This window comes from Strigops habroptila, chromosome 1, assembly GCF_004027225.2.
Source record: "Strigops habroptila isolate Jane chromosome 1, bStrHab1.2.pri, whole genome shotgun sequence".
In the NCBI taxonomy this organism is placed as follows: domain Eukaryota; kingdom Metazoa; phylum Chordata; class Aves; order Psittaciformes; family Psittacidae; genus Strigops; species Strigops habroptila.
This window is the reverse complement of record NC_044277.2, coordinates 115,464,006-115,488,981: the sequence shown is the minus strand read 5'-3', so window position 1 is coordinate 115,488,981 and position 24,976 is coordinate 115,464,006. Positions and strand designations below refer to the sequence as shown.

General features: G+C 39.3%; 1 protein-coding gene across 11 annotated transcripts in view; it reads left to right on the top strand.

Moving 5' to 3' along the window:
• Positions 1 to 24,976, top strand: part of KIAA1217 (KIAA1217 ortholog) — a 345,281-nt gene that overhangs the window by 250,297 nt on the left and 70,008 nt on the right. For all 11 annotated transcript variants that reach the window (XR_003993036.1, XM_030496694.1, XM_030496766.1 and 8 more), the window contains 2 exons: positions 11,304 to 11,502; positions 15,930 to 16,023. Coding sequence is in view for 10 of the 11 variants with exons in the window: in XM_030496694.1 (XP_030352554.1) it covers positions 11,304 to 11,502; positions 15,930 to 16,023 (293 nt within the window). In the remaining variant the exon portion in view is untranslated. The remainder of the gene's footprint in view (positions 1 to 11,303; positions 11,503 to 15,929; positions 16,024 to 24,976) is intronic.

The following is a 24,976-nucleotide window of genomic DNA, read 5'->3' as shown; positions in this document are numbered from 1 at the left end:
TATTCACATGGTTATAAACAAGCTGCGTATAATCACCTTCCTTTCCATTGCTATTAATTTTTTAATTTAATCTAATTTAAATACAAATTATGTTTTGGTCCTCAGCCAACATATTTTCAGTGAGGAAAATGACTGACTTTTGTGCATTTTTATTAATTCTACTCTTAATATTTCAGTGGCATTGTCTTAGAAACCTGATGTTTTCTTTTTAAAATTCGATTTCTTCCTATTTTACTAACTATGTATGAGTCAGTTTGTTTTTAAATTGTGGTCTGAATTAACATGGAGCCTGAAAAGGAGTAGTGGTAATGCATTTTGGGTACCCCAACATCATGGTTTGTCAGTCAGGACTAATCTCATACAACATGGTATCCTGACTAATTTAATGGGACATGGTATTCATGTGGAGTCTACCCAGAAAACAGAAATCCACTTGTGGGCCCATTTAAAATTTCAGCTACAGCTTTCAAAATGATGGTATTTTCTGGCTAAAAGGTCCATCAGAAATCAGCACTTGTCTCATCAATCTGCAGCCTGTAGACAAAGCGGGATATTAAAATAAATTAATTCACTGTGCAAGAGAAAATTCAATGTATTTTAAAATATCTATTTGAAAGCTGGGAGGTTTTCCAGCATGATAACTGTGGGAAAAAAATTATCTGGCTAAATTGTCAGAGTGAGAATCAGCTGAAATCTGGTAAATGCTCAAAAGCTTTCAACAAACTTCACTTACAATTTGCCTGGAGGAAGCAGAACCTGACAAGCGCCCAATAAGGTTACACGAACAGCCAACCTGCTTTTGGAGGGATTACTTGCAGGAGTAAAGTTGCACAAATGCTTAAGGATTGGCATGGGTAGAATCTTAAACAACCATGGAGTATTCTGAATATTATTTGTTAGCACCTCAACCCCAAGTTTTAGCAGGCACAGATTTTAGTGTCTGATTAATTAGTTTGTTGCCATCTTCTATGGAAATGGTGTTACCGATTATAGTAGTAACACCTGGAACTTCTGTAGCATTTCTTGCAGGTTAAAAAGAAAGTCAGGGCTGTAGTTACAATTTTACACATATGAAAAATTGCAGAGAGGGGTAGTAATTTGATTGCAGTCACCCAGCAGCAGAAATAACTCTCTGTACATATGCGTGCAATGTGCTGTAAGACTTCCACAGAAAAATATAAATGCTAAAGGTAGGCCTATATATTATATTGTTGGTAATTAATTGTTATTAAATTAAATTAAAATAGGCATGTTAAATAGGAAATTAAAATAGGAATGTTAAACCAGGCAGATGTGTAAATGGCCATAGACTTTATAAGAGAAGGCTGTGATTTCTTAGCAGTGGCACTGCCCTCTCCGATTCCTTAGGGCATGATTCAAGCCTAATGAAGTCAGCACGATCTTCAGTTTAATTCATGAGAGAGGAACTCCCTGGGAACTGCATTTCAAGTTAAGGCTGAGTATAGCTTTAACAGTCATCTTAAAGAAATTTTCCCTATCTTGTCTTTTTACAGTGTATGCAAAGCAGCCAACATGCAAAACCGTCACGTAAATATTTGCTGTCATGGTCAGATACATTAACATTGGCTGGCAGGTCTGTAGGAAAAACAGCCTGAAACAACTATTTCCAATGACTGAATTGAAACACAGACCCTAGGAGATTATAATATACTAAGGTACCAGCAATTTTCCTGTCCAGGAAATCTTTTCAAATTATAGCTGAAGTTTCTGGACTTGGAAAGAAAAAAACCCACAACTCTTACCTGAAATATTTTGCATCAAAAGAGCAAAAGAAGGTAAACAATCATATTGACGTATTGTAGTGCTGAGAATTTTTTTCTGTTTCATTTATTGTCCCTACATGGTTTGTGAAAGACAGCTATATGGAAAAGGGAAATATGGGCCTTCCCAGGCTAGCACTCATGCACTTGGTTATTGTTTACTTAACAGATTCTTTCTCCTATAAGAGAATGTCTTGTGTGTACCTGAAAAAAAAAATGCTTCCAGGAAGCAAGGTCTTATTTAGTACATACTGTCTCAGCAGAAGCACATTCTGTCTGCCATGAAAAAGCTGGTGTCGTGGTTTAAGCCCAGCCAGTAACTCAGAACCACGCAGCCGCTCGCTCACTCCTCTTTCCTCCCCCTGCTCCCGGAGGGATGGGGAGGAGAATCAAAAGAATGTAACTCCCACGGGTTGAGATAAGAACAGTCCAGTAACTAAGGTACAATACAAAACCACTACTGCTACCACCAATAATAATAATGATAAGGGAAATAACAAGGGGAGAGGATGCAATTGCTCACCACCTGCTGACCAATACCCAGCCCGACTCGAGCAGCGATCTGGGCCTTCTGGGTAACTCCCCCTGGTTTATATACTGGGCATGACGTGCCATGGTATGGAATACCCCTTTGGCCAGTTTGGGTCAGGTGTCCTGTCTCTGCTTCCTCCCGGCTTCCCCTCCTCCCTGGCAGAGCATGAGACCAAGCAAGTCCTTGGTTGGAATAAACATTACTTAGCAACAACTAAAAACATCGCTGTTATCAGCGTTGTTGCCAGGCTGAAAGTCGAAAACACAGCACTGCACCAGCTACTAAGAAGGAGAAAAAATGACTGCTGTAGCTGAACCCAGGACAGCTGGTAAGCAGTATATGATGCTGTGTCACACTGGAGCTGAATTTGACTCCATTGCAACAGGCCATATCAGCATGGATCCAGTGGGTTCATTGCAGTGATAGTGGTGTAGATGTGCAGTGTACTAAATAAAACCATTAGCTCTGCAAGTCTGTATCTGTCACTGCTATATCTGTTAAATGGGTTTTGAATGCAATCTTTATTATTTATTTGCACTGCAGTAATACTAAAGGACCTCATCTAAAACGGGGACCTCACCATGTTGGGTAATATACATAGTAAGAAAATACTCCTATTGCAGGACCTTGTGACATGAACAAACCAGAATGAATAGTGGTAAAGATAAAGGGTGAAGAGTAAGAGTAGAAGAGACCCCTAGAGTAATTAGGGTCCAAACTGATAAACTGAATAAAACTACATCAGGGTGGCAGTGGCTTTCCTCTATCCCAAATCATGCCCACACAGAAGGTGCAATGTCTTTGTCCTGCTCTATCACCACTTACTCCAATTGAGAAGCAGCAATTTGGGCTTTCAGCATTTGTTGTCAGCTGGAAGAGGGATTTGGTAGCTGGAATAGCTTATGCAGGCCAAACTACCCTTCAGAGGAAAGGTAGGAGGCCAGACGGAGCTGTCCCATGGGTCATATCTGGCACAGGAGCCATCACTTGGAGAAATTTGATCTAATTTTCACGTTAGGTAAAATTTCTAAGTCTACCTCTCATATAGTAAGTCACACAAACACCATACCCTTCCATTTGCACATGGTCATGGAAATTAAAAAGTGTATTACAATTCCATGCATTGCAAGAAGTGCAAGATTTTGGCTAAGCATAGTACTAGCCTGTCCCTCAGCACAGTGCATTTGCTGCCAGTGCTGACAGCAAGTCCCTGAGGACAGCTCTTGGATGTAGTTATTGCTTCCAGTATTGTTTATATGTTTAGGTAGTGATCCTAATGCACAGTTACTATGCTGGGCCTGAGTTCAGGTTTCTGTTCTCAAACGGAAATACTAAGGCCATGTCTTGTTTTCGTTTTCATTCTCTCTCTCTCTCTTTTGCATTTTTGGCTATAGAGTAGCCTGATTTAAAAAAGATTAGAGACTAATCACTGCATCAGAGAGTTGTTGGTAGCTTACTGATTAGGGTATTCTCTTGAGACAATAGGGGCAGTGGTCTGAGCAACTCTCAAGATGGAAGCCCTTCTGGATAAATTTTTAACTACTCAAGTGTTTCATAAAAGACAGGTACTTCATACCGTTGCTTCTACCCAATTACCTTCTGTGATGAATAGCCTACCTGTGGATATAAGGGCAAATTCGCATGTCTCTCATAGCCTGCTTGTAGCCACACGGGGGTGATACCAGTGGCCTTCAAGGTGAGTAGGGCTTAGTGCTTTGAAGTCTAACTGGCAGTGGTTTTTCAGTGGTCTTCGTCTGGGTTGGACTCTGGGGCCAGTACTTTTCAACATCAGCAACTTGGCTGTTGGGATGGAATGAACCATCAGCAGGGTCAAGTCTGACACTAGTTTGGGAGAGCTTTTAATATGCTGGAGGATCAGATGGCCACTCACCAGGACCACAGTGAACCAGGGGAATGGGCTAGCAGGAACTTCATGAAGCCCCACAGAGGCAAATGCAGGCCTTCAGCATAGACAGACTTGCTTGGGAGCAGCTTTGCAGAAAGGACTTAGGGTCTGACAACAAGGTAAGTTGGTGAATGCAAACCAGAGTGAATGCAGAATGGCAGAGCCCATGGGGCCTCTGAAAAGCAGCTCTGGTACTCATGAAATTTCTAGTTCATATCACTGACTAGTTCAGTCATCTTTTTATATTTTGTCATTAAATGTCACAGGATTTTTGTGTTCTTCCAAGTTTACCATCATTGTTTTGTTAGGGGTTTGAAAAAGTTGTCTTGCTGGTCAGCAATTATTGTCCAAAAGCTACCCTGCCAGAACACTGTTTTCCACCTGGGGAATTAGGTTAAACTGACATGTTCCCTCAGACTCCATAGATGATGGAAGTAACTGTCTACATGTGATGGACTTGCTGACATAGGTATATGGACAAAGCTGGGTTTTGGTGATAGGGTATTTCACAGGCTTTATCTGCAATCAGATAGGACAAAGACCAGTTTTTCTTCAAGTAAAAATAAGTTGTCAACTCTCATTTTGGTTTTGATTTTTCTTCTTAGCGAGCTAAATGTATAAGTTTGTTAAAAAATGCTAGTATTTGAGTGGCAGTTAAAAATCTTCATTTCTCATAATGCTTTTGTAGAAATTTTGTGTGACTACTGAATTTTGCCATGTGTTTTCTCATTAGGTAATAAATCTGTTGCAGCATTACAGCAAGTCACTGCAAATAGCAGAAAAGGACAAAATAGCAGTAAGAAGTAGTACCGAACTAAATTAAACAGTTCCTGTTCTTACTGAAATTGGTATCAAACAACTTAATACCTTGAGCAAAATTCTTCAGGCTATTCTGGAAGAAGATTATATAAAATAAGTAATTGGTTTTTTTCATTACAAGATCTACTTTTTAATTCTCTTGGTACTTGAAGATAGCTAAGGATATTTATAGGCGTTTTCTGAATGTGGAGGACAGATTATCAGCAGGGAGTAGCTAATGGAAGCTAGTATGAAGGCTTCAGGCTAGAAATACCACAAGGATCATGGCAATGACCTCAGACTAGTTGAAAATGTGTGTGGTGAAATAGGAGAGTCAAGTCTTGAGAATGTGGAAAGTAAGAAATTCATGTTGAGGAATTTCTTCCACACTGCAAGAGTTGTCACTGTGATAAACTTATATCTGCGTAACTTTTGCTGAATTTGGTGATAAGGACACCACCTATGTGTTATCTCTTTATCTGATGGCTGAGGGGGGGAACAATATGAACTTATGCCATCCTTACAATCTCATATATTACACTTTTATCAAATAATAATCAAAGACGAATTGGAAGGATTTTGGTTAAAAAAAAAAAGTAAATTTGTAAACTGGATTTTGAGGAAATTCTTGGCAGTTTTTATTGTGATCCTCTCTGGATTGTCCTTAAGTATCCCAAGAAAAGTAGCTATCATCAAGATTTAAAATATTATCCTTAGTTTTTGAAACTGATGCAAGTCTCAACTAATGATTCAACGTAAATACAAGGAAGAAACAAGGGGGCATTTTCTCACTTTTGCTTGTTAGCATTGCTGCTGACTTCAGTGTGAGGGAAAATGCAGACAGAGCTGGTTGCTCAATAGACATATAGTAGAAGATCAAGCTAAACCAGCATGAAAATGCAAAGACTGTCCATCATCTCAAAAAGATTCAGTCAACTGATGGTTAGGTAAAGAGTCAAACAAGTCTAATAACAAATTTACCAACCTCTAACTCAATGTTGTATTATGTAATTTACTTTACAAAACATAGATCAGCTTGATTTTGAGCAGTTCTCACTTTGTTTCCTCACCAAGTACTCTGTATTTCTTCACCTTAAGATACAGCTTTCTTTGCTAGTTTATCTAATTTTCCATTCTTTATATATCCTCTACTAATTCCTAATATACTTTTTTTTTTAATGTTATTATTAACCCAAAAAGGTCTGAAGGCCTCCTGTACATGTTCCCCCCGTTTTAGCTATACCTAGCTTTGCACCTTTGCTTTAAAGAAATTCCAGAGCTTCCAATGCATCCAGGTTTTGATTGCTGTAGTCCAACCAGCTTTATTAATTAGCTGAAATTTTCAAATTGGCCATGAAATTTCCAGAGTGTACGTAGAGTGACTATGTTGGAAGAGAGTAGCAGTGCCTTCATGATGCCAGTGATTTCTGGTTCTGTGGGAAGGTTTCAATGCTGCAGCACCCAAGCATCCAACATTAGCCAAATACAGATATTATCATAGATTAATACTTTTCTTCAGATGGGAGCCCATGGATTAAGGTGTTGTCAAATCTTAATGAGATTTGCCAGTGCAGAGATTTGTAAGATGTCTTGTCTGTGCAGGGAGTGTCCTGTAGCTTCACAGGAAAGAAATTCATGAGCTCCAGTTTAAGCTTGGACTGTATTTTATTTTATAACATTGAGGAGTTACGTAACTCCTTTGCCTCGGTTTTCTTCATTCTTGAGAAGAGAATTAGGGGAGAATTATGTGAGTACCACTATTTTCCCATTTGAAATTCATCGTGTGAGAGGATTGACTGATATTTGTAAAGGTCACAAAAGATGACTAAGTAATGTTTGTTAACTTATTCTTGATTTATCACGTATTTAGCTTTTCTTTGCTGTTGGGTGCTCCAAATTTTTCCCTCTTAAATAACCAGTTTGTAAGGATAATTCCTGCTCTGTACTGTTGTGGTTTAAGCCCAGCCAGTAACTCAGAATACATAAAAGCGAGTTGTGATTAAAGATCTTCTAAGCATCTAAGCTGCCCAACACTGAGATCACTGTTAGCAATACAACCATGATAATACAGTGCTTAGTCAGGGTTAGGTCAGCACCATGTATTAGATGGAGGTGCTGAGAGATGTGAGCTGGGTGGTGTCATGCCACCTGCATAACATTAGGTTTTGCCATAAGGAATAAACCTTTACGAGTTGTGACTAAGGAGTTATGATCTTATTGGTATGGGTACAGTGCTGAGCCATCTTGCTCAGCAACATCTTGGTTATGCAGCTCCTTGCTCTAAAGCCAGCCTTGACCCCATAAGTTCAGGTATGGTTCACCATTACACCATGTGAGCACATCCTCAGCTGCCAAGTGGGTTTTACAGCCCAGTGGCAGTATCTAAGCTGAGCACCTTGCCATGCATCTGGTGCGTCAGTGTGAGCTGCTGTAGCAGCATAGGCAGCCCTCAAAGCTGTGCTAGCTGGACTAAAGGTGCAGGATGGCTGCTCCGGGCACCCTCTAAACCTAGCACTGGTGTATTCAGCTTGTGCAAGAGGCACTGCCTGTGTAAGTCAGGTTAACAGTGCATCTTTCATTGCCCTGTTTCATTTCACATAGACCATCCCTGAGAGAAATGACAAAATATTTTCCAAGTCCTTCTGTCACGGACCCTTTGTAAAAGGGGAGCAGAAAGCCTTTTGGTTTTGAAAGAGCTCTCTATATGCAGAGAAGGAAAGGGTGATCATGTGGTGTGTTCGCCTGACCATCGTCAGATCTGGGGTTTATGCTTGTAAACCTTTCTTTGAACATGTCCTTTCACCTCTCGGGTGTTTAATTTCCCCTACTATAAAACATACCTGTCTGCTGACAGGAATGTTGTGAAGCAATTTGTAAAGAGGTTTAAGTTTCTAAGGCCTGGCTTACATGTAAATGTTTTCTGCTATGGCCTGTGTTTAGCACCATGACCTGTTGCCGATGGTGAAGAATGATCAGAAATTCCAGAGGTATTTCTGAAACTAAGTTACACCAGTATGATGAGGGGGAAAGCTTAACATTGCAGTTTGCCTTGTAGCTGTCGGAAAGGCTAGGGCTGGGATTATCTAGGAGCAGCTAGAAGTGGTAGCCACAGTGTAGTCCGACTTGCACTTGCAAAACAGTTGCGTGGTGTAGTTTCCTTGTTCACACTGACCTTTGTATCTGTCTTCCAAGGGCAGCAGGGCATTTTGCAGTCCTGTGTGTTTTGTAGTTTATAAAACTTGGCAAAATCTACATGTTTCAGGTAAATCCATTGTAACAGAAGCATAAGTGCAAGAGGGACTTAAGGGTGCTCTGAAATATTAACATCCATTGTGTTTAACTTTTTTCCCAGCAGCTTTGCTGGCATATGTACTGTGCCCTAACAAAAGCTATGCCTGAGTTATGTTCTATTTCTTCTTGCTTTAATTCTCCATGGGAGTAATTTTTCAACTGAAGGTAAAACAAACCTCAGAGCTCCAGCAGCTTCCATGAAGTTGGGCCTGTGGGTATTGCTGGTGTTCAGAGTTTCAGCCAGGCAATGTGTGGGAGAAAAATAACGTCAATGACTTAAAATAATGGATTTTGAGTCTCTTTATTCTGTCATGCTGAAACAGGATTTTTAGAAGCAAGCAGTTAGTTTTGTCAAATAGGAAATGCCCTAAAGCATTGCTATATCATGATACAGATCAAACAACTCAAGAGGAAAGGCAGTAGTTTTTTTTAAGGGCATGTGATTTAAGGGAGAGTAAGGAAAAAAGAATTTATTATGTCTTTGAAAATGTTTTTTTCCCCTACAGTGAGATTGTGGCCAAAATATTTCTCTGAGTTCTATCTTAAATCTGTCTTTTTTAAGACGTGATCTTTTTGGACAACATGAATATTTGCTTTGAAGATCCAAGACCCAAAGGCAACTGTAATTTTGTTTTGGATCAATATGTTGTGGGTGTATTGGAGGACAGGCAGAGTCAAAACTGTTCTGAAATAATTTAGACTTCTGTATAAGGAACATTTTTCAACTCTACTGTTTCTTTTTTATTGATGGTTTCAGTAGCTGAATATTCAGCATGTTTTCAGTGGCCTGAAATGCAGAAAGAGCATTTTCTGCATTTGGCACTATTTTTTAAACTGGGCAGAAAAGAGTCACACACAACTGTAAAGCTGATTCAAAGTCTGCATATTTAGCCATAAAATCATTTTTTGCCATTTAACCCAAAAAAGTTTCAAATGCCAATATATGGAAGGTTCCATATGTTCTTCCTAGGAGCTGAAAGCTATCATAAAAAATGAATATGGTTTTGCACATCTTGGAACAGTGAAATAAGTGCAATCATTTAAAAACATGTGTACTTAAGTTTTTGGGTTTTTTTTTACAAATGTAGTTAGTTTCTGAATTTTAATGAATATTTAGCTGCATAGATTATTTGAATGAGCACTAAAAAGCCAATTTTACCTAGAAGAAATACAGAAAAAAATGATGTCAAATTAAAATTAAAAAAAAGGAATAATAGTTGAACAACTCATTAAATAATGGCATTAAAAATAAGTTTTGTAGCAAAATTCTCCTCAGTCTCTGAAAGAAAACTAGTTACTTTTCAGTGTGAAACAATTTTTCCAGCCAAAGGAAAATGGAAGTTTGTAGTAGAATTCATAAAAGGTCTGATTGCAATCTTAACGAAAGAATCTTAACAAAGAAAATATCAGCTCTTGATAATAGTAGAGAAATGATGTTAACAGCTCCATTTTATAAAAGCAGCCTAATAATAAATCATAGTTAGGTAATGTTAAGTAGTCTGTTTACTATTCAGAAAAATTAACATCTTCCTTTCCTAAGTGCAAGCACAATTATCTACCCACTGATTGTAGGAACATCTGACTATGTAGGTGTTCATTCCTCTACAGCAATTTTGGGTAACATAGGGACAAAAATACTAAAGACTAAGAGGAAAAAGGGCCCATCTTAGATTAAAATGCCTTCTTTTCATTAAATGCCTTTGTATTCTAGGACCTTAGCTTTTCCACTGCTTTTGCTCAGTGTTTTTATCTCAGCAGTATAAACTGCCCATCCCATTGCTGGTGACTTTCAAGTGAGAATCACATCTAGGTTTTGTGATTTGCTGAGATTTGGTGATGACTAATAGTAACTGTATTGAAGACCACCTGTTCTCAACCTCCTGTTTGTATTGACTCTCAGGGAGCATCATATGGTGCATCTACACTGCAAATACTGTGGTGAATTCAGTTTGTGTAAAATATTCTGCCTAGTTCTAGCCTACATGTGCTGGTTATTGGTAGATGCAAAGGCATGGCAGCGCAGAAACTGAAGGGAGAGTGCAAAGAAGACAGGCTCTATTTGCTGGTGCTCTGAGACAGGACCAAAGGCAATGAGCACCAACTGCAACATGTGAGGTTCCCTCTGAACATTCAGGAACACTTCTTCACTGTGAGGGTGACCAAGCACTGGCACAGGTTTCCCAGAGAGGTTGTGGAGTCTCTTCGGAGATATTTAGAAGCTGTCTGGACACAGTCCTGGGCAAGTGGCTGTCAGTGTCCCTGCTTGAGTGCAGAGCTTGGACCAGATGACCTTCAGAGGTGCCTTCCAATCTCAGCCATCCTGTGATTCTGTCATCTGCCATTTCATTGGTTTTTTTACACCACTGTAGAAGCTATACCTGCTCCATCTCTCACAGATAGCAAGAGAGTGAAGGTCTTTCTTCCTGGCACAATGGAGTGTTATATGGAGGTGCCTGAGACGGCTCAGAAGGAGCACAGTGTGCTTTCAGAGATCATGCAAATTGAATTTGGAATATAAAATTCCTAGTGGTGAAATGGAAATCTGTTTTTAAGGGGTGGTGGTGTGTGTTAGGCTAAAATGCACAATTTATGTTTAAGGAAAACTGGTTTCTATAGGAGTATAAAGTTCTTCCTCAGCTGCTTTAAAGAAAAGTACCTTATGATTTACTAACACCTTCCACTGCAGAGTAGACTTGGTGTGTTTCGGATTTTCCCTTAGCCTTCTTAAGGTAAACTTCTGATTTATCTAACTGAAGAACAGGCTTCTCAGCAATGTGCAGTACTGGGGCAAGCATATTTACCAAAGTACAACCATATCACTGTTCTGTGCTTTATTCCAATAGTGTGTTGAAAAGGAAAATGTTTTATGTGCTTTATGAATAAAGAGTGTGAGTTGATTTTTCTCTTCTCATGGGCTTGGTCAGTGTTCCACATGGACTTTGAAACCCAGATCATTATTGTGCACTTCAGAAAATGTATCATATTTTTCTTGTAGGTGTTTTATATCTTCAGTATGGAGATGAAACAAAGCAGTTGAGGATGCCGAATGAAATCACAAGCACAGATACAATTCGTGCTCTTTTTGTAAGTGCCTTCCCCCAGCAACTATCAATGAAAATGCTGGAATCACCCAGTGTGGCCATTTACATCAAGGATGAGAGTAGAAACATATACTATGAACTGTGTGATGTGAGGTAAGTAAACATAGAATTACAGCTGTTGGGTTTGGGGTGGGTTTTTTTGTAGTGCACTTACAGAATAAAAAGGAGTGGAGTTGACCTAAAGGCATGTTCAGTGGTATCTGAGTAATATGGGAGGTCTGGTCTGACACTGCCTTCAGTTGTAGGTGCAATATCTCTTGCACAATGCATTGATAAATGGAGTACCTTGTTCAAATATTCTTATAGTACAAACAGTATTTTGTACTATGTACAAAAAGTACAAAAGTACAAAATATTTAATATTTTATTGAATTTTAACTGAGACATAAATATTTAAAATATGAAACACCAAATAAACAATTACAGAAAACCTGGTTTTTTCTTTGCTGATAGTGCAAAGCCTGATCCTTGTGAGCCTGAAGCTACAAATATGAATATCACCAGTGTCCTCACAACAGGGCCAACTGTGCATCATCTAGCACTGCCAAAGATGTGTGGCACTGATGACTGCTGCTGCAGCAGCCCCACCACCTTCCTGTTTTATGTCAGGATGCAGCAACTAGTGCAGTCTCTTCCCGTCATGAATTTAGAGCTCGGTCAGTAAATGATCTGACTAACATCTGGGTGTAACTTTCTATCCTTTATTTTGTGGGAGTACAGCAGCTTAGTTAGGCAGGTTCCTTCAGTCCTGATGTTTGTGCTCTTTGAGCAGAAGGACCAAGTTCTCAGGGTCCCTAGAAAGTTCCAAGTCATGCAGCAACAAAGCTCTCAGGCACACCTCAGGCATGTTGCACCCTATAAATCTGCAAGGAAATATGCTAGTCCTTTGTGCCATCCTTTTCATAAGAAGTTACATGATAAAAAGAATGGACAGATGAGCATAAGAAGATGAAGGAGAAAGCAGAAAAGGTGTTTCCTTTCTGCCAGTCTTCCACTAGCGCAGAAAAATTACGTGAAAGTAAGAGAAGTGTCCACTGTTCACTGCTGCCTTGTTTCTTCTGGAAATCCTGTGGCTGAGGTGCTTCTCCATATCTTGTTGTAGTTAAAAGAGCAAACTGAAGCTTTTCTAGCCTTGATACTTCCAATTCCCCCATTCCTCAGTATTTGATCAGTACTGCACTCCATTTTCTCACCTCTGCCTTGCTCTCCTCAGGCTATCTATCCAGTGTCTTATTATTAGCAAGCCTGTTTCAGTTTCTGGTTTTTATCTTCCTTGCTTTGCAGACCCCCCTTACCCCTATTTGGCCACTGTAATACCTATGTTAAGACCCATCTGATTCTTTTGCATCATCATCATTCATCATGTACTCAAGTTTCTTATACATCAAACAGTCTATTCACAAGATCAGATCAACTGATTAAATCAAGATAGGGGTTACTATGTCTCTGTTGCCAAAGTGCATTGTTGCCAGCCATCATCTGGCTCATCAGCTCCTTGTGTCTCACTTTATCCCTTCATCTTCCCTTGAGTTTCAGACTAACAGTTTATGACTTCATCTGCTCCCTGGCCCCAAGAATATGGTTGTTGATTATCTTAATACCACTCCACCTTTTTTTCCCTTGCTCTCATTGCAGGCGTCACTCTGCCAACCTCAGTCCTGGCTCAGTCTCAACATCTGCTTCCTCTGTTGCTATGCCTGTATTGTAGAGCATTTCTAGAGGAAATCCCATGACCCAGCTGACTTCCTCCGTAACAAAATTCCCTCCTTCAGTTCTGCCACCCTTCTCACTAAGGAAACCTCAGCAACTGTGAATGTCTGTAGCTGGATGACATGAATCCTACCTCTTCTGCCCAAACTAATATCTTAGTCTTCTTTTTCAATATAGTCTCATGGACCATTAGTTTCAGCCTAGCTTATGTTCTCACAATCCTTTCCCTTTTATGTTTTGTATTTTTAATTGCTGGGGACAAAGCACTACCTTTCTACTTAAGCCCATAACCTGGTCCTTTTCTTAAAGTGGTTCAGAGCTCTGCATCCAGTGTAGATTTCAGATTTTTTCTGCATGACATCCCTATGGTGCAGCCTTTCCTTTCCTACAACGTAGTGAAGAAAACACTCAGTGACTTCATCAGCTTTTGAATAGCAACTGCTGTAATGGTCTTTTCTGAGCAGTTGACACAGGTAATCTTGTTCACTCTCACCCATTCAAATGAAGCAACAAAGATGATTCTCCTGGTTTCACAAGCAGATTGTTTCACATGCTTTTTTTTTTTTTTTTTTTTTTTTATTTATTTGTCCTCTGGCTGTATCTTTTCTATCTCATTAAATATAAACTACTTGTCTTCCTTATGAAGGCTCCTCTAAGCCCTCTTCAATGCCACTTTTCATTTCTTGTTCAATATCAAGTGCCATCTGCTTCCACTTGGTGAATAATGCCAACTTTCATTCTAGATGTCTTTAATTTTCAGACAAGTGCCTTCATGCTCTCTCTTGGGCAGCCCTCTAATACACTTGGAAGGTGTCCTCCACAGACATCCGCAAAGCCACTGCATTGGTCTCCTTCCCTCTCCCTCAGTTGCACTGCCTACTCAGAGCATGCCTGTGGTCCCACAATCTGTTTATTGCTCGTCTGGCTGTAAACACTATGGGCTTCTCATTTCTTTTTGTTCCCTTATCTTTCTGCAGCTATCCTGTTGTCTCTTGTGTCTTCTATTCACCTTCTAAGCTGGTGAAGAGGTGGTATTCCTGGGGTGTTTATACAGCACACACAAATCAATGAGGTTTTTGAACATGCCAAGGACACCTGGGAGCTACAGTAGTGCAAATAATAGTAATAATAAAAGTACAGTAATATATACCTGTTATCAGTAATGTTTATCTTAGAATAGCAACATGAGGTGAAATAGAATTCACCTCAGAGATCAAAAGCCTGGTATTTTGGTGCTTCGCCTTGCAGCAATGTTTTACTTTAAAGTGTCATGTTTCTACAAGAAATATTTATGGAGAATGCTTAAAACAAACTTCAGTTGGTTGAGGTACCATCTTGTAGCCGTCAGACAGAAAAGACAGCAGATACAATTTATGTAAATGAATAACGTACTGCTTCTTGAACTGAAGGTGAGAGAGCTTGCTTTGTATCGAAAAGAACATATTTCCAAGTCTGAGACAGAAAATGGTAACTGAGACTCCCAGTGCAAGTCTCAAAGCGAAAGGGTCACGTTTGCAAGATGGAAAACAGTTTGTGTTACCATAAATAATTGAAGAACTTGAACTTGCCGCAAGGTAGCTATTTTCCTATGCAGCCTACAAGAAAACACTTATAAATGCTAAACTTCTCATCAGCCCTACAGTTTTTAAACAGAAGGCACTGATCTGTCTCTTATGCTGTAGGGTTTCTTTAATAACTACTTGACATCTACACAGCAGCACAAGTTCTGACTAGCTACCTATTCAAAGCAATCACTGATTGTAATATGACATTGTAAGAAAGAAATTAGACCTGCCCAAGAATCTTTTCCTTCATTTTTAAATGGTAATCCCAGTGATTAAGATCAGTTCACTAGACTTGTAGCTGCACCTGAAGGAAAGGCATTCAGTCACATGTGAAAGTAAATTCTCTAGAGATCACTAGTGGGAAATGAAAGGAATCGCAGGTTTGAAAGGATGGGAGTGAGTGTAGATTGGATTTGCTGCAGATTAAATGTGAACAAGAAATCAACAGGACTCAGTACAAGTGTCTAAGATGTAAAATTATTGGAAGGTAGGTTTTGAAACAAAACAGAAAACTACTGTCATCTAACCATTTCCTAAACGTAGTAGTTGAAAAATTTGCTAATCAGTGACAAAGTGTTGGATCCTAGTCAAACAAAATTATTATTTTCTGGCTTTCCATCTAAACTATTTCTGTGGTAGCTTTCATCAAAACTTTTGCTTGTATATTTGTTTTTGTAATTGCCTTTTTTTTCCTTCCTTAAAACCTGTCTTTATTATAGATAAAGTTTAGAAGAAGGATTTATTTGCTACTGAATTTTTAGCTTTTGTGCATTTTTTTCAGGTTTGTGAACAAGCTGATAATTAGAATTGCCTCAAGAATAACTGCAGTTAGAAAGACTGCTTTTCTTTTGATATTCTTGCTTCTCAGAATAGCAAAAATTCACGTGGGCTGAGTACACAATAAAAGATGTAAATATTAACTAAATCCTTTTGAGCGCTGTGTAAATGTTGAAGCTCTATTGTCTTCAAAGTGTTTTCACGCTGTGGCAGGATCTTGAAAGAAACTTAACACTATCTAATTTTTATGGGTGTGGAGTTGTAGCATAAGAAGGATACTTCCCATGGGAAAGAGAATCAAAGTAGACTTTTGTTTGTTTGTGTGTGTGTGTGTCTGAGATATGGCATTTAGGTTTTTCTTATAGGTCAGCTGCAGACCTACTGTTTGTCTGTTACCTGAATCTTTCGGGCAACAAAGTAAATAAAACTACTTTCATCTGTTATCATTGCTGATTCTTTTGATTCCAGGAATATTCAAGACCGATCTTTCCTTAAAGTATACAACAAAGATCCTGCACATGCATTTAATCACACTTCCAGAGCTGTAAATGGAGATATAAGGGTAAGTACTAGTGCTGCATTTTTACTCCTCTTTCCTCCAGCTTTTATGCTAAATGGTTAAGTTCTTAACTGTAATATGTACACAACAATTCATAAAATCGAGGGTATCTATACAACACGTATACAGAAAAGGGAATTGATAATGCTTACTATAATATTTCTTGACTGCTTTGCTTTTTCCAGTTACTTGCCCTGAGAATTAACCTTTTTTGTTCTCTTTTACTATGATTAAAGCATGTGAATCAAAACATAGCTTTTAATTATTTATTTCAAATACAGATGGTGCTCAGAGTTTATACAACTTCTTATTTCATGTTTCCAAACCTTTTACAATAAAGTATGCCGTGGTGTTAGTTCACTCCAGCAAGGCTTCAGCATGCATTGGTTTGCAGTGGCTGAGCAGATAGAGGTACTTTGCTTGGAGTCTGTTGAATCATATTGTAAATTACCATTTCAAATAGGAAATTCTGATAAATTTCCATTGTGGTGTAAATAGTTTTGTCTTTTTCTAAAATTTTCTAGCTGTACTGAGCAAGGAGTAGTATATTTGCATTTTCAAGTGAACATTTTGTATTGGGAGACTATAGAGAAAGCATTTGAAACATATTTGATTCCTCTGTCACTGTCCCTGTCTTTCACTGGACTGTTATCTCCCACCTTGATGCCAAGAGGGCAGGAGGTGCAGCTGTGCAGCACTTCTTCCAGCATGTTACCCACAGCTAATGTTGCAGCAGGGGGTGGTGGTGAGATTAAACAACCTCATTTCCTCCCCACCCATCCTAGGTCTGTACCCAGGAAACAGTACAACCAAATGAGCTTGATGGGGCCAGAAGGGAATTCCACTACTGTCCTACCTCCTTTGTGGCTTTTATGTGTGCTCCAGAGCTGATTCAACTGAGCAGAAAATTTCCTGTGAAGTGATTTGCTTAATTGTTCATTTGCTTCTTCGTTCCCTTATCAATTCTGAGCATGTCTCACTGCTTTATTATTAATATTTCATGTAAGCATTTCTGCTGTCTCAACAGTTAGGTCCTCATTATTTTGGAAAGATTGCAGTAGTTTATTTACAGGCGCTGTTCTCAACCACCTCTCATCTATGTACTTTGATTATGAAATGGTCCTTTTGATAGGTCAGAAATCTAATTACTTGATTATTCACGCTGTTGCACACACAACAGAAGAGAGCAAATAGATGTGCTTCAAACGGCTGCTGTGATAGGTGGATTAGAAATTGGCTGGATGAGAACACTTGAAGAGTTATGGTCAATGGCTCCATGTCCAAGTGGAGACCAATAACAAGTGATGTTCCTCAGGGGTCAGTGCTGGGACCAGTGCTGTTTAATATCTTTGTCAGCAATATGGACAGTGGGATTGAGTGCACCCTCCGCAAGTTTGTGGTGCAGTCAGCATGCTGGAGGGAAGGGGTGCCATCCAGAGGGACCTTGACAGGCTCAAGAGGTGGGACAGTGCCAACCTCATGAAGTTCAACCAAGCCAAGTGCAAGGTCCTGCGCCTGGGTCAGGGCAATCCCTAGCACATAAAAAGGCTGAGCAGAGACTGGGTTTAGAGCAGCCCTGATGGGAAGGAGTTAGGGGTGTTGGTTAACAAAAAGCTCAACATAAAATAAAAGTTTGTGCTTGCAGCCCAGAAAGCCAACTGTATCCTGGGCAGCATCAAAAGGAGCATGGCCAAGGGAGGTCATTTTTCCCCTCTATTCCACTCTCGTGAGATCCCACCTAGATTAGTGTGTTCAGCTCTGGGCCCCTCAACATAAGAAGGTCCTGGACCTGTTGGAGCAAGTCCAGAGGAATGCCACAAATCTGATCAGAGGGCTGGAGCGCCTCAGGTATGAAGAAAGGCTGAGAGGGTTGGGGTTTTTCCGTCTGGAGAAGACAGGGCTTCAAGAAGGCCTTATAGCAGCCTTCCAGTGCCTTAATGGGGCCTACAAGAAAGCTGTAGAGGGACTTTTTACAAGGGCATGTAGTGATAGGTCTAGGTAGGATAGGTAATGGCTTTAAACTGTCGGAGAGTAGATTTCAATTAGATAACAGGAAGAAATTCTTTACTGTGAAGGTGGTGAAACAGTGACACAGGTTGCCCAGAGAAGCTGTGGCTGCCCCATCCCTGGCAGTGTTCAAGGCCAGGTTGGACGGGGCTTTGAGAAACCTGGTCTAGTGGAAGGTGTCCCTGCCGGTGGGGGGGCTGGAGCTGGATGATCTTTAAAGTCCTTTCCAACCCAAACCATTCTATGATTCTGTGATAGCTTTTAGTGTCTTCTTTAAGGTCCTGAAATTATTCAATTATGATTATATTCCTATAGCAGTAACAGGATGTAGCCAATACATCTCATTCATATTCGAAGGCATGACATAATATAATTGTGCATTATGACAGTAACTCATGTAAGAATTTCACTGTGGCATTATAAAGTTATGCTATAATGTTCTTGTTCCATGCACAGTGGATGCTGAATATAGCTACTGGGGCTTTATTTGTTCTCTCTAGACCTGTTTTCAGATGTGATTAATTACTGCTATAGCTACATACATTCAAAAGTAAAGATTACTTCTTTGGCCCTCTGCCAGGCATTTACTGCCTAACAGAGTTGTTTTAAACACAGGTGCTGCTTCTGTGCAAAACCTGTAATAATCTGTATTGCTTATTTTAAAATACTATGTTGTATGACAGATACACACACTTGACATCTCCTGATTATGGCTGAGTTACCGTTCTCCGGTCTTAACTCAGAAATAATGGTGACACAGTGATTACCCTGGCAGAAGTGGTGGTTTCATGGTAAAATACTGTATTTTGCTCTGCTGAAATGCCAAAGATGCCATTTTGAATTTTTGTGCCTCCAACAAAACAGTTATTTTCTCATAGGGCTTTTCCTTTGCAGTGGCAAATTTCTAGTCTTTCTGGTCTGAGACGTGAAATCAGAGCCAGGATGTTCATAGGGACTTTGTGGAGAAACATGCAAAAAATCTTCCCTTTGATCTATGTGAACTTTTGCACTTCAAAGTTATGAGCATGGAAACAAGTGGTTTCTTGAGCTCCGGAAATAATGAAAGCTGTTTGTCTAAGGATGTGTGTCTTCTGGTTGGGTTCTTCCTTTGGAGCAACACTTGGATCCTAACTGAGGCTCTTCCCAGAGCAGAGCGTTGTCATAATGCTCTGTCTGATGCTCATCCTCCAGTGTCTAAAAAGCTGGAGCACACACTGCAGCTTTTCTTCTATTTGGCAGAAGTACTGTAGGATCTTCTCACAAATCTCTTGGTAGGGACATAGTAGTCTAATGGTTTCTACACTTTGGTTAAATCTGGTTGAAATTTGCCTACAGGTTCATAGCTTAGTAGGTCAGGGGAGGCAGCCACCGATAACTAGGTGAATTATCTATTCCTTTTTCCTTAGCAAATCAGATTAAAGGGGATGGAAACGTGGGGGCAGTGAGAAACATGTACATTTTATGTATTGGCATTCCATGATACCCAAAAGATTGTGGAAAGTCCTTTGCTTCTCATCTCTCCTTTTGCATTTATGCATCTTTGCATTGGGTAAATTGATGTTTGTCAATTTCATAGATATATGAGTGCTAAATTTACTACAGTGGGAAGTAAGGAGTAACTCTGCTATGCATCATGGTTAACTGTTTCAAAAAACCTACAGGAAAGCAGTTTATTGTCAGACTGGTTGAGAGAACAGTATTTAGAATATGATGAGTTAACTGTTGTAGTACATTTTTCCATGGTGATACTGTGAGTGTGGTTGTATCTCCTGTCATATGTGAGTTACAGCTTTGGTTTTTTGAGGTTTGGAAAAGTTTTGCCTTTACAGATTTTTCTACTGTTTGCCTTCTTGTCCCTTTGGAACCTTTATTCCTGGGTTTGATGATGTTCAGGCTTCTATCCATGTGATTTATAATCATTTCCATGTAACAGACCCAAAATAATCTCAGAAAATAATGTTAGCTGCCAGCTTGGACACCTGTTTTAACTACCAAACAGATGTGAGACCTGTATAAGAATTGGCAGTAACACTGGAAGTATTAAGTGTTATCCATATGGACAAGAAGACTCAGAATGTGCAAGAGGAATGTGGGATCTGTGAGTTTCAGATCTCCTATCAAACCGCTCAGCTTTCACGTCCGTTAATTCTGATTTTTGTGGTCTTCTGTTTCATGCATTTTTCTGAATCAGTTGTGTTTGAAAAAAGGGATTTTGCTCAGAGTCTAAGCAAGCTCTAAAGACAGTTTCTCTTCAGGTAGGATTCTTCAAAGTTCCTTACTTGCTTACTCATACTGTGCTATGACCGTTTACATCTTGAAGAGCATGGTTTGTTTGAGAGGTCAGCCATGCTGAATGTTGGTCAAGCAAGAGGTAGTAGCCACATAGTGCCATCTCCCTGAATATTTCTGTTTGTGGTCTTCTGTTTTTTATTATTTCTTTCCCAAAATGTATGCTGAAAATCTGTAGCAGTTGTTTTCTTTTGAAAAATGTATCTTCATCTTGCTGCATTTCATTTATTCCTTTGCCTGAGCTTGTAACATTTACAGCACTTTCTAGCTCTCTGTGCAACAATACTTTCTTTTGACAAAATACTGTCTCGTGTCCAAATGTTCATATGATCCTTTTGTTCTCTCTGGCATTGCTTTGAATTACAGTGTAAATGCATGTACACAGCCATGCTGGTCTATGTCCTTAGAATTAATGTGATTTGTGATTTGCATAGACTTGAAGGGAAAGAGGCTTCCTCAGACTAACTAGGTGTAGGGTCCAGGTTGCCTGTCTTCTCACATTCAGGATGGTGTATAGATTGAAATCAGTAGATGACACTAAAGAACTGACAGTGGATTTTGTATGTTGCTGAATGAATTTAATTCCTTTGGAAGTGTCACAGCTCCTTTGATCTTGGGCTGTTGCCGTGAGCCCCTGGTGACTCCAAGTGGAAGTGATTCCCCCACCAAATGTGTACAGCCTGTTTTCTGTCCTCATTCCCTAGACCCTCCTTTTATGGAGTGGCTAAAATGGGAGGAATCCTGAATTATAATCTGCCCTTCTCTCATTGCAACTTGTCTGCGTTTCTGGTGGCACAGTTGGATTCTAATAATGTTGGTTTATGCAGTAGTTTTTGGGCTTCATCTGTCAGCCAGTTTTGAGAATCATGAAGGAATTTTTACTTCGTAACAAACCACTGGCTATTTTGCTTGGCAGTCTTTCTCTTCCCAACCACCTGCCCTAAAGTCTGTGGGTTACACTTTGTTTTAAAATGTCCTAGGCCCACCATGATTTTGCTTGATTCCCTCACTTGCACAAGACCTTACCAGGTCAGTGCTTTATCCCAGATCTTTGCTGGTGGATGAGGCCAGAATATCCAAAGAATGCTTGTTGTCGCTGCTCTTGTATCGAGGTACACTTTGGGGCAGTTGGATTTTTTTTAGAGACCGTTTCTCCAAGAAAGACAGTTAGGGCAAGTTGAGTCAGAGCCGAGTGGAGGGATGAGGGTACCTGGAAACTCCGCATTTTCTGGGAGTTAAAGTGGCAAAAATGTGATGATGTTCCTGGCAGCAATGGGGGTTGGGACTGCGGGGGTGAGAGGGGATGAGTTAAAATGAGTTATGCAATAAAATGAGATAAACATTTGATATGTTGGGTAAGCTGTTGTGCTGAATAGCTTTTATTAATGAAATTGCACAACAGCATCTTTTCATTTTTCCCTTAAAAGTGCCTGGCTAGCAGGTTGCCAGGATTGTAACACTCTAGAGGTAGATGCAATTTGTGAACTTAAAAAACCCCTGCAAGTGCTAAAACCCCTCAAACAGCTCCCCCAAGAATTTAAAGCATTCAAGGACTCTCAAATTCAGAGCTGGCTTGCAGTAAAGAGAGAGATGATAAAAGCAGGATCATCCTTCTGTGTTCTTAAGGTAGCTGCAAACATACATCCAGCTTCTTTGGGATGTTTAACTAACTTCTTTCCATGGGATTGTGATCTTAACATCAATAAACACAAAGCTGCAAATGCTGCCAGAATTATATTTGCTCATTGCATACTATGGCTAGAAAAATATAACAGCTCCTTGAACTACGTAGAGGTATTTAGAACGAAAGTATTTATTGGAAAAGAATTCAAGCAATAAATTGGGTAAATGCATCTTAGTGCTAGGATGCCTATAGGAAAGCATTTATATAAGTTGCCATGTGTTTGCCTTACTGATCCTATTGCTATAAAACTTTGTTTTCTTTTGGGAAGGAAAAGAAAAAAAAGAAAAAGCAAATGCTAATACCCCTATTATCTGATAGAGACCTTCCAAATGATACAAATCTCATCTTTCCTGCTGTTTTGCTGTCTGCTTTTTCTAATGCTCTTTTTGTCATTGAGAGGTTATGACAACATGAGCCATATTGTATTTATAAACATCACGTGTTTCCTTGATATGACTTGCAGTGTCTGCCAAACAGAACACATGGAAGAAACATTTCTCATTAGCTCAGCATTGGTTTTGGTTATACTGATTTCCGGGACAGGAAAAATGCCTTCCTTACTCAGATTTAACTTTCATACAGTAGAAAGCAAGCCTGAGTGTCCATGAAATCTCTTGAACAGAGACGCTGCAGCTCTTTTAGCCCACATACTTTGTCTGAGGAAAAGAGAAAAAGCAGTTTATTTTAAAGAGAAGACGTAATGGGCATGTATTGCTGAAATTAATTCTGAATTAAAATACCTGCCAAAGCCATCTAGAAACGGAACTCAGCAAGACATGTAAGGTAAGATGATGCTTATAAATAGTGAAAGATATCTAATTCCTTTTTTTTTTTTTGTTTGTTTTGTGGGTTTGAGGTTTTTTTCCCCCAAATTAAAAGCTATTTTCATATAAAGTGGGAATTTAAATCAGGACAATGAAAACTGTTTCTTCTTCCTTGAGCCATATGAGAAAATAAATGTTTAATTGCTCTCTAAATCACCAAACTCTACTCTCAGGTTTTATATCTAGTTTATGTATTAAACAGTTATTTTCCAACTTGCCATTACAAATCTTGCTGAGATTTGAACAAAATATGTAAAAGCAGTTTCTGATGTTCTGGTTGTTTGGGTTTTTTTACTGATTTTTGCTACTTTTGCTTTGAAGGGGTTGTCAGTAGTTGCCAATTATTTATGCAACTACAGACCTGCAGACACTGAGAAGTAGCTGCATCAAATCAGATTGTGATGAAAGACTGTAAATGTACCTGTTCTCTTTCATTCATATGTCCTTTGATATGCAATACCTACTCCTGTATAAAGTTACTGAGAAAGTGGATAGGATAGAATTTTAAGGAAAAAGTATTTTTTTTTTTTTTTATTTTAGCTACACATAAACCAATATATAAATCTCAAACGTTTTCTGGCAAAAACTCGGTCTGTTTAAAGATACAGACCCTGTGTTACAGTTGGATGGATACTGGTTGTGGCTTTTTTAATATGGTGGCTATGTGCTTTGGTGTATTATATTTATTTCACAAACATCATGTATTAGGAATATAACTATATAGATCCTATTACTACACCAACATTTTAAGACATATTTTTTTTAAAATATTCAAGTAATAAGGATGGATTTTAAGTTTATACCAAGATGACCGTTGAAAGAAAGTGTCATGTTCTTGATACTGAGCCATCCAAGGAACATGAGCTTGCTGCACCCGTGCAGTAATCTTACCATTAGTATAAGAGGAGTGTCATATGGTAGATAGCACAAACCAGTTACCTGGAAACTCCCAGAGTTTCGTCTGTGGAAACAGATCAATTTGCAACTACAATGCAGTTGGTTTAGTGGAATTTTTAGGGGGAGAGTTCTGTATTTCCCACTAACAGGCCTGTATTCAAGCTAGCCTGCCTCTCATGTTGAGGTTTGCTTAGAGCTTGCCCTGGAGCTGATGAAGTTACTTAATAACAACACATGATCCGTGTTGTGTGAAGGTCTTTTCAGCCTTCATTAAAATTAGATTTCTTATCTCTCACATAAGTCTGAGGTTCTCAGGCAAATCTGTCACTGCCTTCAGTGGGAGCTTGCCCTGAATAACAACATAAGGATTGGATTTGAGTCAATTTTTATTGTCTGCTATTTTCTGGTTTTATTCTTACTCCACCTCTTTTTACATAATGTTTCGTTGTTCCAATTCTTTTGAAGTTTTGCTCTTTTTTTTTTCCGCTGCCCTTCCTTTTAGTAGAACAATTTGCACTAATTTGGCTGTATACTTGAAATTCCTAAGTGGCTGGCAGAGTCGTATGTTGCCAGACCTCCCTAGACACACTGACAGATGATAAAAATGCTCATGGCTGTGACTTCGCTTATTAGGAGGGGATGTCCTCCGTTACCTCCTTTGTAAACCAGGTAGCTTATCTGAACTGCTGGAGTCCCATAAGCCAAAGTCCAACCAAGCTTTGTGACTTCCAGTTAGTGTTCCAAATGAGCTGTTACTTGAACAGGGGTTAAAAATCACTTTGTGCAGGTGGATGTTTTGGTACCACGGTTCCTAGAACCCAGGCAAGGTTAGAAGAAATATTTTTGGTTTTGTTTTCTTCAAACCTGACATCTGCTTGTCATTCAGGACCTTAGCTTTCCCAAGGAATTTTTCACAAATCCAAAATGTGAAATCATGACCCAAAATCCTCTGCTTTCCACCAAATCTTCACTTAAGTACATTGTTAGTTACTTGCCTCTAGATAAGACTAATGAATGCTAAAGAGAATTAATTCTGTTGCTATCTTCCTTTTAACAAAGAGGAGTTAACCAGTACCTGATGTCTGGGAGAACACAGCTACATATCTGAGGACCTTGATTCTTCTCCATGTTGGATTGTACTTTCTCTAGTAAGGGCTCTGGAAAACTAATCAGACTTCTGAAAATATGAGCAGTAAAAATATCTTTTCTTGGATACATGTTAAGATCTGGGGTTAAAAAAAGCCTCAGCTGGCAA